General features: G+C 67.0%; 1 protein-coding gene across 4 annotated transcripts; it reads right to left on the bottom strand.

The window, feature by feature from the left end:
• Nucleotides 1–213: 213 nt before the first annotated feature.
• Nucleotides 214–10,491, bottom strand: ITM2C (integral membrane protein 2C; the record flags this gene model as incomplete). Of its 4 annotated transcripts, none has more annotated exons than XM_084255750.1 (6): nucleotides 214–305; nucleotides 670–820; nucleotides 1,307–1,417; nucleotides 2,285–2,473; nucleotides 4,113–4,253; nucleotides 10,333–10,491. In XM_084255750.1, 6 exons carry the CDS (start codon nucleotides 10,489–10,491, stop codon nucleotides 214–216), a joined length of 843 nt encoding a protein of 280 aa, XP_084111876.1. The 4 variants fall into 4 exon arrangements, with proteins under 4 accessions (XP_084111876.1, XP_084111877.1, XP_084111878.1 ...); XM_084255751.1 differs by having other exon boundaries at nucleotides 10,354–10,491; XM_084255752.1 differs by lacking the exon at nucleotides 1,307–1,417 and having other exon boundaries at nucleotides 10,354–10,491.
• Between the last annotated feature and the right edge of the window lie 1,680 nt (nucleotides 10,492–12,171).

The raw sequence follows: 12,171 nt of genomic DNA, 5'->3' as shown, positions 1-12,171 counted from the left end.
ACGTAAACATCTCGGGGCATCCCTCACGCCCAGACCTGGAGGTCCGCAGAGGTGGGGCCTCGAGAGGTCAAGGTCTGGTACGGGGAAGCGGGTGGGGCGGGCGAGGACTCGGAGACACTCACATCTAAGGAAAGGCGTCCAAAGTACAAGCTAAGCGCAGGGAAGAGGCCAGAGTGGCAGGAAAGGAAGGAGGCGGGGCCCGGAGGCGAGGCTTCACACCACCCCGCAGATGAGCGTCTCCACCACGAAGGTGTTCTCGAAGTGCCGGATGGCGTTGCAGTTCTTGGCTGCTCGCTTGTTGATCCCTGGGAGGGAACAGAGAATCCCGGTGAGGCCGGTGTCCTGGCCCAGAACGAGCTGGGCCTTGACCACAGCTGCAGAGGCTGAGGGGGACCACCTCCTGCTGTGCGACCTAGGGGTACTCCTTAACCTCTCTGTGCCTCAGCTGCCTCGGCTTTAAGAAGGGCACAGAGTTCCCAGCAGCGCCTGGCACACAGCATTAGCCGTGACCACGCTGCTCTCTGAGCTCTGGGGATGGCCCGGCTACAGGACGGGCGCCACCAGTGGACAGCCCAGGGTCAGAGCCAGGGCGGGGGGTGGGCGCCACCAGTGGACAGCCCAGGGTCAGAGCCAGGACAGGGGCCTGAGCGGGCACAGCTGGTCACTCACGCCTGCGGGTGGCGCGGCGCCGCAGCCGGTAGGTGTCCTTCCCGCTGCACAGGTGGTAGATGAAGGAGCCCAGGGCCTCCTTGTCGCTGACGTGCTCCGTGACCACCATCTCCTCCTGGATGATGTATGTCTGCGGCAGGTAGGTCCCCCTCTGCAGAGGGGGCAGTCACAGAGGGGTCAGTACCAAGGCTCGCCTCCCCCAGTGGCCATCTGGCTTCCGCTGCCGGGGCCCCCTCACGTCACATGCCCACCTCCCTTACCCAGACGCCCCACCCTTGCCCCGCTGCCTCCCCCAGGCACCCCCCATTTGTGCTAGTGCCCATGCCCACCCTGCCTCACAGGAGCCTGTGCACGTGGCCCCCCTAGGGGCACACCCCCGTCTCTTCCCTGCACGGCCGACAGGCACGGCTGTGAGCGCTAAGGACGCTGGATTCTTCCTGGGTGAGGGAGGCAGAAGCATGGAGGATACAGGGGGGCAGAGGAAAGCAGAGGCACTGACTCCCACAGTGTGGGAGAAGGGGAGGGAGGAGGGAGACCAGCCCCTGGGCCAGCACCTTTGCTGCGGGACCCTTCCGCACCCCAGGCCTGGAGGAGGGGAGGCTGGGAGGGAGGGTCAAGCTGGACAAGCCCCCCTCACCTTCACGTTCATGAGGAGTTCCCAGAAGTTGCGAGGGGGCAGCACGATGGTGGTGTTGAGCTCAATGACATAGCACTTGTCCAGGGAGATGTCGTGGTAGGCGGTGAGGCCCTAGGCGGGGGATGGGGGGAGACGTCGGTCTCTGCAGTCGAGGGTCTGGCCCCGGTGGCTGAGGCACAGGCCCCGGTGCAGCGTGATGCACCCCAAATTCCTAGACATCCAGGTGGCTCCCTTTCCCTGCGCCTCTCCTGATCTGTTTGGGGGAGGTTCCCTCCTTGTGAGGGTGTCAATGCCGCAGGTGTCACGGGGGTTCTCCTGGGTTTACAGTGCTGAGGCTTGGGGAACACGGTAACATCCCAATTTTGCATTTTATCAAACCCACAAGGCCTGGCCACCCCTGTGGGTGGTCTGGGATCTCTGTGACAGAGGCCCTGTCCCAGGTACCCTGGGGACAGCTGTTGCCAGAACGTCCAGGTCTGGGGAGAGGCCCACAAAGCCATGGGGAGCCCTGGGGTGAGATCCAGGGAGCCGGCGTTTCCCTGGCAACGGCAGTGTGAAGGACGGTCACGCCTGGTGGGGTTCTGACTGGGCAGGCGTGCCAGGCGCCTTCCGGATCGCTGGGCTTGCTCTAGGTCTCGATCTGGGTGGCATCCCCTGAATGTGTCCCCTGCACCGGGTGCAGGTGCGAACCTGGGGGAGATGCCAGCACGAAAGCACCTCTGGAAAGGGAGCCAGGCCTGGCCCAGGACAGCCCCACGTGCGGCTGTCGGAGGAGAAGCCAACCCCGGCGGGCTCCTGTGCTCAAGCGGTCGCCGCGGGCAGCACAGCCTTCAAGCCCGGAACCCCCACACCCAGCGTATGGCACAGAGTGGACCCAGAGGGCGCCGGTTCTCCTTTCTCGGGAGTCTCGGAGGAAAGGGGCTCTGGGTCCTCCAGGCCCTTTGCCCCGCGCTGCCCCCCGAAGCCCTGGCGCCTCACCCGCTGGAAGTCGTGGATGATATCTGCAGGGTCGCCCCCCCCAAACTGAGGCACCGGCACGTTGATGCGCTCGTAGTTCTCCTCCAGGTAGATCTTCACGTCCTCCTCCAGCTCCATGCGGGTGCGCAGGTGGGAGGACAGGGAGTCCTCGTAGAACATGCCGCAGTGGAAGAAGTTGTCTCGGGCCAGCTGCGCAAGGCGGGGAGGGACGGACGGACCGGTCACGGGTGCCCCGGGCACGCCCACTCTGCCCAGCCGCCCCGTGCCGAGGGCCGGGGGTGTGAGGCGGGACTGCAAGACCCTTTCACACCCTTTCACAGGCTGAGACTGGGGGGGTCGGGGAGGGGCCACAGGTCGGAGGGCTCCTCAGTGGATGACCTCTCAGGGCCTCAGTTTCCCCATCTGTAATGAGGTTACCGTCTCTTCTGGTCTCTGAGTCTGACTGTGAAATGGGGAGGACCCTGTGTCCCCGACAGGGGGACAGACAAGTTGGAAAGGGCAGGGCTGGGTGGGAGGGCCTGAGGGGCAAACATAGGAGCTCTGAGTCGGACAGGCTGGGGCCCCTGCAGAGGGGAGAGGATGCTCCCCATTTTTCCTGCTCCCCTGCTGTAGGGCCTGCAGACCTTGGGGGGCCACAAGAGGTGGGGGTTGCTGAGCAGCCCAGTTAGGTCGGGGTGGAAGCACCATGCTAACTCCACACCCAGCCACCAGCTTCCTAGGCCCCCGGCCTCAGCAGCCAACCTGGTTACCCCATCCCTCAGGGAAGGGGCGCAGTGGGAGAGGGCTGTAGCCTGGCCTGTTGCAGGCAGACTCCCCCTTTCCGGGGACATGCCCAGGAAGCCAGATCACCCACCACACATGGACCCCATGAGCCAGACGTCAGGTCCCAGAGCTGCTCTGCGGAGCCCCCACTCCCTGGGAATTGGGGTAGCAGCAACAGAGGGGGCAGCAAGAGGTAGAGGGGCTTTTGGGGGAGGTGGGGAAAGGGTCCCACGCAGAGAGAGTGGGAAGCGGGTCGCGGGGGTGGGGACAGCAGGAGATCACAACGAAAGCAGAAGTGCCAGCATGTGGGCCCGGAGGCTCCAGGGGAAGGCCCATGGAACACAAGCTCCTCGGGAATTTCCATCACGGAACCACGGACGGCACCTGCGCCAGAAATGACTGGCAATTCCCAGCCCTGGCAGCTGTGACAGTCCCGCCCAGGGCGCTTGCGCTTATCCTGAGTCCCCTTTAACGGGACTCCCTGCAGTCCTGAGCTCGGTGGCACTGCCTGTGCCCCAGGTGCCAAGTTCTCTAGCTCAGGGCCAGGCTGGCTGGGTGAGCAGATAAGCGGGCACACGAACTGTCTCTAAACGCCCCGCCCGCCTTTGCTTTGGACCCCAAAGGTCAAGCGAGGAATGGAATCCTTAAAACCTGGCGAACGGCCTGGCCTCTAAGGGGATCGTGGAGTTCCCGGTGGGTGACACCAGGGATGGGGAAGCCAGCCTGGAACCCGGGCCCCATCCCTGACAGGCAGGGGTGCACATTGGGGGGCCAGGTGATGGATGTCCTGTGACGGGGAGGGTTGGCTCCCCTGTCCCTGACAGGCAAAGTGCCCAGTGACCCCAGGCAAGTCTGAAAAAAATGGGTCAGGACCCTTCCCCAGGGCCTGGGGAGATCAGAGGATGGGCAGACCCGGGTACCCCCCCGACATGGGGGCACCTCTGGGCTCCTTGGGGCCTCTCCCATCACCAGTCCCAAGCACCCAGCTCACCCCCACCCCCCCACAAACTGCTTCCTCTGTAGCTACTACCCTTCTAGGGCCGCCTCCCTCCCCGCCCCGCCTCACCTGAGCCAGGAAGAAGTATCTGTAGATGTAGACGGAGGCGAACACCAGGCCCATGAGCATTACCACCATGCCCATCGACAGGTAGCACACACCGCCCACAGAGCCCCCCTTCTTGTAGCGGTGGCAGGGGGGCCGCTCCTCCTGGGGAGGCAGAACAGAGTCAGCCAGGGTGACAGACATGGCTTTTGTGAGTGCAGCAGGCCTGGGAACCAACAGGATCAGGACCACGGGGCAGGCTGGGAGTCACTGCTCTGGGAAGTAGGGAGCCACGGAAGGCTCTTGAGCAGAGGAGTGGTGACATAACTGGACAAGGGTGTACAGGGTAGACTGCAATGGGGTAGCAGGAAGGGGTGTCAGACTCTGCCAGGGACGTCATGGCGGGGAGTGGTCACTGACTGATGGGGATGGCGCTCTGGGAGGCTCGGGGTCTGGGCACGGGTTGTCATCTCCCTCTGGTCCACAATGGGCACAGCGCCCAGCCTGCCCGCAGCAGCCATGGCCCCGCAGCAGCGACAGAGGGCACGGCCAAACAGGCCACCAGGAGTGGTGCCTGCAGGGTGACATCTGGAGGCTCCTATAAGCCAGGCCACTGCTGCCAGGAGAGAGAGGTGGCCGTGGCCGTGGCAGCAGGGAGGCCAGGGCAGGACGCTGCTGGGTAAAACCTGTTCTGGGAGCTGGACCCAGGTTTAAGACAGCAGCCGCGGGCTGCCAGGAAAAAGCCAGTTGACGGGATCCAGCACCAGGCCACACATGCCAGGGCTGGCAGATGAAGGTGCCAGCGTACAACTCAGGAGCCCGGCCTGTGTCTAGGGACCAGGGTGCAAGGCTCCTGGCCAGACCTCCCGTCTTCCCGCCTGTCCCCTCCACCCAAATCCAGGCCTGCACCCACCCAGGGCCCCCACCCCAGCTAAGGCTGTAGGAGGGAGGCTCCGGCAGGCGCCTGTTACTGTCTGCGGAGCCCTCTGGGCGCTGCACACCCCTTCTCCTGCATCCTTAGACTGAGACATGGCTCAGGTCCAAGTTACCCAGGACAGACGCGTCTCTCCGCAAGCACAGGGGTCCACGTGGGGTGGGGCACAGGGCCCGCTGTGTCCCTCAGTCCTCTCTACCCACGGCGCTGCCCCACTTAGAGCACATGGGGGTGTGGGCTCTGGGTCTCGGGAAGCCGAGTCTGGGCAGAGCAGGGGACTCCCCCACACGGGGCTTCCCCACTGCCAGGAAAAGGACAGGAAAGCCCTGCAGGACCCTCCCCCTCACTGGACACACGTATCACCAGGCCAGCTTGGCCCCGCAGCCTATGCACTGCAGGATGGAGACAGGATGGCGAGGTGCCCAACCCACCTGCTCCCCACACCCCATGCCCGGGTCTGCCCTCAGGGAGCTTGCTGGGGCCTCGCCAGCTTCAGCCCCGCCGCAGGGGTTCTGGGATCAAGGCCAGAGAGACAAGCTTGAGACACCTGCCTGGCTGGCATCTCCCCGGCACCCTGGGGCTCCTGGGGCCGCGGCTGCTGGCACACATGCCGCAGGGGCCGGTCAGGGGATGGACGGGGCTGCCGTGGCTCTGACTGTCCAGGGGACTCCCAGGAGCAGCGCGGGGCAGCGACAGTCCGGCCCCACAGCTGCTTGTGGGAACAAGCCCCCCAGGAGCTCCTGCAAATGCCTCAGAGGGGCAGGAGTGCTTCTGGTCCCCCAGCCGGGAGCGGGTCCGAGAGCTGCTTCAGACTCAGGTGAGGCCCCCACACCGGCGGTGTAGCCTGCGCTGGGGCGAGGGGCTGTGGGTCCCAGAATTCAGATCCAGAATCAGGGGACCGGGGTTCTCCTGCAAAATGTGGACAGAAGCTCCCCGCAGGGCTTTTGTCGGGATTAAAGGAGACAAAGCATCCGAAGGCCCTTTGAAAAGGATAAAGTGCCGGACAAAAATAGCATCTCTGCTTCGGGGAGCCTTCTTTCCAGGGCCACCCGGGGACAGCTGTTGAGGCTGCACAGTGGCCACTTTTCTCTTTAAGGATAAATAAAAATAAATAAAACAATGGGGGGAAAGTCAGCCAAGCACAAGGGCACACCCCGGGGCCTGCTGCACAAGTTCACCGACAAGGTCAATGGGTGCCACAGTGACCTTCTCCTGCTTCCGCCGGGCCCACGGGGCTGGGTGCTGGGGGAGGGGCCGTGGGGGGGGAGAAGGTGGAGGAGGTTGGGGGAGGGGGAAGGCGGGGCTTGAGTGGCCACAGCTGACCTGGAGAGGCGGCCAATGTGGCTGACAGTGAGGAAGCCTTTACCCAGGGCCCTTCCCCCATGCGACTGAGTCCACACCTCTGTCCGGGGGGTCATTGCAGAGGCCGGGGATCCCCCACCTTCCACCCCCTGCACTTACCCCCTCCCCAGTGGCTGGGCCTAACAAATGGCTTCCAGCCTCACCCTAGCCAAACCCCCTGGTGCACACTCCAGGCTTCCTCCCTGCCCCCTTCCCAGCCTCACACCCCTCCTACCCCCCAAGGGTCCAGGGCAGCAGCAGCGCCAGAGCCTGCCAGACAAGAGGCTCTCAGGACATAAAGCCTCACCAGTGGGGTGGGCCCCACATCTTGCCCAAGTCTGCCCTCTTTTGCTTCCTGGCCCCACCACTGCTGCCCAGACCCAGGCTCCCTACCCTCAAGGCCGGGGAGAGCAGTCAGCCTGGCCAGCAGTCAGCTGGCCGCCCAGCTCACCCTGCAGAGGGCCTCGGCCAGAGGGCTTCACCAGCTGGGCTGGAGACCCAGGGAAATGCCCCGCAGACAGCACCGTGGACAGTTAGTGACATGGGGGAATTCCACGCAGAAATAAGAAAAATATTGCAGTTTCCAAGGTAACTGGCTTCCTGAGCCCAGTGCTGGCCGCACACCGTGGGGACATGGGAGGGGGACTTAGGGGGCCTCTGAGGTCCGCCTGCTTCACTGAGGCGCTTATGAGGGGAGTTAAAGCCCGGGTCCTCCCGCTCCTGCCCCAGGTGGGGAGACTGCCAAGGGGAGCGTGAACTCAGCAGACTGGGGGTGTCCCGCACCCCCTGGGTGACAAGGTCCAAATGAACTGCAGTGGGGCTGAACCTCAGCTGTGGCTGCCGGGAGGAGGCTGACCGGGGAGCCGGACGCCTGGCCTCCCAGCATCACCTGCTTCCCAGCAATTTTCTTCTCCAGGTTGTGGACTCAGAGGCAGGGACCCCAATATGTTTGCTCAGAAGCAATATTTTGAGTGTGAGAGAGGGGCCTTATTGGGGGGTGGGGGGCAGGCAGAGTTGAGTCCAGCCGCAGAGGGCAGCTGCCTGCCGGGGTTGTGTCCTGGAGCCCCACCCTTAGCACCTGCCGGGTGAGCAAGTCAGCATGGAGCCCTGAACAGCCCCGTCCCTCCCTGCGTGCCCTGGAGGATTCCCGGCCCCTGCCCTTCCTGATAGTGGAGACTGGAGACTCCAGAGAACAAAAGCTCCAGGCAGAGCAGAGGCCACTGGGAGGGCCGAGTGGCTGCAGGGGGTGGGGAGCTGGGCTGCCCTGATCTTACCATAAACATTTCTTTCTCGCCAAGGGAAACTCATCCTTCCTGGCAGTGGGGAGACAGCTTTGAGACACAGGCCGCGGGAACAGACAGGAGGGAAACACACAGGGGCAGTGAAGTCGTGGTGGCGTGTGCCCCATGCCAAGCTGCTGGGGGAAGGCCAGGGCAGGACCCAGGGGGTCCTCTCAGCCCAGGCCCTGGCAGCGGTGGGAGCTGGGGCGGGAGGACCACACGCCAGCAGAGCCACCCTCCCCCAACCACTCCGGAGTCCCAGCTCCTCCTGCCAAGGGCCGGAGGCCAGGACTGGGACAATGAAACCTGATCCCCAGGTGTGCAGGCTGGGGGAGGGGTGACACGGGGCCTTTCGTCAAAGGCGCGAGCCAGGGGGATGTCTGCCTTGGCCAAGGTCTCCCTCCGGCAGCCCCAGCCTGAGAGTCTGCGAGTGGAGCCTGCGTGTGCGTGCACGTGGGTGTGGGCGCGCAGCCGGCAGAACAGACTGGGAGTCGGGAGAGGGGAGCTGGGCTGAGGGGCAGGGCTGGCCAGTGGGCCTCCAAAGGGGTAGAGAGACGGCGGGCGTTTGACCAGCCCACTTTCCAAGCTGGCTTCTTGCCAGCTGCCCCGCGTGGCCCAGGTTTCCCATTATCTGGGCCTCCATCGCCACGTGGGGAGGTGGGTGGGCAGAGGCCCAGCTGGGTCCCATCCCGGCCCTCCCCAGCCCAAGGCGGCCCCTTCTCCCAGCAGCAGGTCTGGAGACAACCCCCACTCTGCATCTGAACGTCTGCTCAGAAGCAGGGGAGTCGGCTGTGAAGGGGCGGCGACACTCCCTGCACTGGACATCCTATAGCAACAGCCTGGGGGGCAGTGCTGACAGGCACCCCAAAGCATCCCGTGGCCTAGTGGTCTCTCCACGGCCTCCACTCTTCTTTGTGAGTCCAGTTCAGTGACCATGAGGGGCTCTGGGGTCTCCCCCCGCCAGAAGACACCTTCAATAAGCCTCCCCCCCTACATCCCCATCAGCACGGGTCAACCCCAAGTCCTGTGCAGCTCCAGGCACCCCTGCTAACCCCACACCTTCTCCTGGGGTGCCCTAATAAATGCCCAGCGACATGGGCGCGTGCTGGGCACCTCTGGGCTCCTCCAGCCCTGAGCGTGGGCTATGTGCCCCCCCCAAGGCCGCAAGCAGCTCACAGAAGCCCACTGTCCAGGCCCAGGGCCAGGCAGGCAGCTCCAGGCCAGCACGCAGCCCCGCAGGCCCCTCTGCTGGCAGATCCGAGAGGGGCTGGGTCAGGATCCTCCTCCAGGGCCCGCGCGGCGGCCAGCGGGAGGGCAGGGGGCCTGCCTGACCCGGGCGGGAGCAGCACAGGCTGTTACGCCAGCACCGGGCGCTGTTGATGTTTCCATTCACGCCGGGGGAGGGTAGGGCGGGCACCGTGGGGCGCGGGGGGCTGGCAGGGCGCGGACCGCGCAGCGGGCGGCTGCCCAGACCGGCCACGCCTGTGAATCGGGACCTCGGGAGGGAGTCAGGCCCGCATCTCCCAAGGTCGGCGCCTCCGAGGCGGGGCCTCCCCTCTGCTCCCCCCGGGCTGCGAGGTTACCTCTGGGAAGGAGGGGTCCCGTGCAAGCTTGTGAAGGAGCCCCCGCCTGCGCTCCCGTGGGGAGTCCACAGCAGCCCCCCAAGCCCGCCCGTGGCGTGATGCTGCCCAGGGCGGGCGCGCCCCCCAGGGTCCTCCTACTCCTGGGCAGGGTCTCTGCTCCAGCCGTGAGCCCCCCACGCCCCCCCAGGCTCCTCTCCTGCAGCCCCAGCATCAGGGTTCGGGGCGCCCCCGGGCAGCCCCTTCCCCCAGCCGCGGCACGGCTGCGCCCGGCGTGCGCTCGGGGAGGGGCCTCGGCGCCGAGGAAGACCCCGCGGGCCGCAGCGGGAGGCGCAGGCGTCCCCGAGTCCGCCGCCGAGGGGGGCCCGGGGGGAGCGCCCCGAGCCGCCGGGCAGGGCTGCGCGGACGTTCTCGCCCGGGCACCGCTCAGCCCGGCCGCGCCCGCCCCGCCGCCACGCGTCCCCCCCGCGCCCCCCCCGCGTCCCCCCCCGCCCCCCCAGCCCCCGGGCGCGGCGTCCGCGGCGGAAATGCCTGTCTCCCGGCGGGGCGGGGCGGGGGGCGCCGAGGCCCGCCCCACAAAGCCCCGCCGGCCCGGGCGGCAGGATGGCTCGGGGGAGTGGGGCGCCCTCCCCGCGGGGTGCAGCCGGGAGAGCCGCGAGGGGGGGCGCGAGCGCGGGGGGACGGGGCGCCGAGCCTCGCGACCCGCCACCGGCGCTCGGGCCCGGCCGCGCCGCGGGGCTGCCCCGGCTGTTTCCATTTCATCCCCCCGGGGTCCCCCAAGTCAGGCGCGGCCCGTCTCGCCTTCCCCGCCCCCGGGGCAAAGTCCCCGTCGTTGGGGCTAGGACACCCCACTCCCCGCAGGCGAGACCCGCAGCCACGCGTCCAGCGCCCCCCGCGGCCCCCCGCCCCTGCCGGAACTTCCCGGCTCCCGCTCCGGGCTGCTCCCCTCGGACGGCCCGGGCGCCCCGCACCCGGCACCGGCGCTCGGACCCTCCCGCTCCGCGACCCGCGCTCTCGGCCGCCGCTCCAGGAGGGGACCCCAAACGCCCCCAATGCGGGGTGCGCGCCGCTCGGGACCCCCAGCCCCGCTCCGCCCCCCCCGCGCGCCCCGCGCCCCCCGCGCCTCTCACCCGGGCGGGCGCCAGCAGGACCTCCGCGGCCGGGGCGGGCGCCCGGGCCGACGCCGCGGCCCTGTCGGCCTTGTCGGCCCTGTCGGCCTTGTCGGCCTTGCCGCCGGCCGCGGCGGGCTGGAAGCTGATCTTCACCATGGCCGCCCGCGCCCCGCGCCGCCGCCCGCACCCCGACCCGCCGCGCTGCAGCGCCGGAAGTTTGGCTCCGCCGAGCCCCGCGCCCGGCCCCGCCCCGCCCCGCCCGCCCCCTCGGGGCCCGCGCGCCGGCGCCCCCTTCCGTCCGCGGGGCGCGCGGCTCCGGCTGGCGGGGGGGCTGCTCGCCTCAACCCCCGCCCCCCGGACGTGCGGGCGCGGACCCGGCCCCGCCTCGGCCCTGCCCCCCCCCCCCGCCTGCGCGCCGCGCTCCGCGCCCCCCGCGCCCCGGCTTTGTCCGCCCGTGTTGCCAGCGCGTGCGGCTTCCAGACGAGCTCTCCATACCCGTACCCCAAGTCACGCCCTCCTCTGGGGACCCCAGAGCCCCCACTGCCTGCTCCCAGGACGCCCCTGTCGCCGTCCTGGCTGGGGAGGAGACGGAGGCCAGGAGCGCAACTGCTCGCCTCACCCGGCGGCCCCCGCCTCTCACGCTCCATCGCTGTCCTCCCCGCCGCGCCCTGCAGAAGCTCCCGGGGTACCGGCGCGCGAGCCCAAGACCCCGGGGGGAGAGAAGGAGGCAGCCCGCGCTCTGACTCCCTTCTGTGGCCCCAGCCGCTGAGTGAGGGGCCGCGACACGCGCTTCTTGCCCCCCCAGGAAGACCCCGGGGGCTTGGAGTCCACTCAAGGCTCTGGGACTGAGAAGCGTCGCAGAGCGAGGGATCTGTGGCTGCGGCATCTCTTGGCACCAAAGTCCTGGATCTTTCCTCTAAGTCCCCCTGGCAGACTGGGCCGGGGGTCGCTCCCAGCCACCCGCTCAGCCTTGGGCTAAGTGCAGCCTCAGCTGCCCGGCTGGCGGGGGAGGCTCTGCGGGCAGAGCATGCTCTCCAGCGACCTCCTCCCTGGTCTGTGTGCCTGCCAGGAACCCAAGCGCCCACATTGTGGACCCTGCCATCCCGGCTCAGGTCTTGGATGAACCTAGCAGCCCTGATGCCCCGTGGGTGGAGAAGACCTCACTGGCGCTAAGCCTTGGGGGGGGAGCTGGTGGGAGAGGGATGGGGAAGTGGAAAAAGCTTGGCGAGGGGAAGAGGAAGGTGGTGTGGACAAGGGTCAGAGAAGAAGGGGCCTCTGTGGATCTCCCAGAACTCCTAGGTCTGGAATCTGACTCCCGATTTCTACCTGCCGCCCGCCCCCCATTCTTCCTCCACTCAGAAAGTGCTGTCCACGCGTCCCTGCAGCCAAGCACTGTGCTAAGCCTGTGACTGGAAACAGAGCTGCCCGGACACAGCCCCCAGCTAAGGGCCTGACCTCGTGGATTCCTGCACGTTCTTTCCCAGTGTTACCTCATCCTCATCACAGCCCCCGTGACCGATGTGTTGTCCTCATGTTAGTGATGGAAACGGGGGTATAAACCCAGCACCACGGAACGAGAGGCAACAGATCTTGGCAGGCAAGAAGGGACTGTCTTGCGGAAGCATCTGTGAACCAGAGGTTGGAAAACGTGAGCCAGTGCCCCGGTTCTGCCAGTGCCCAGGACCTTCGGCCAGAATCTCATTTCCCTGCCTCCCAGCCTGTGATAACCACGGTTCTGCCCCCCGGTTCGAGGAATTCAACTCCTTTAGATTCCACATGTAAAAGAGATCAGACAACATTTGTCTTTCTCAATGTGGTTGGATGAAATAGAGTAAA

The sequence above is a fragment of the Talpa europaea genome (assembly GCF_964194135.1).
Source record: "Talpa europaea genome assembly, chromosome: 1".
NCBI lineage: Eukaryota > Metazoa > Chordata > Mammalia > Eulipotyphla > Talpidae > Talpa > Talpa europaea.
Note: the sequence above shows the minus strand (reverse complement) of the source record. Positions and strands in the feature narration are given on the sequence as shown.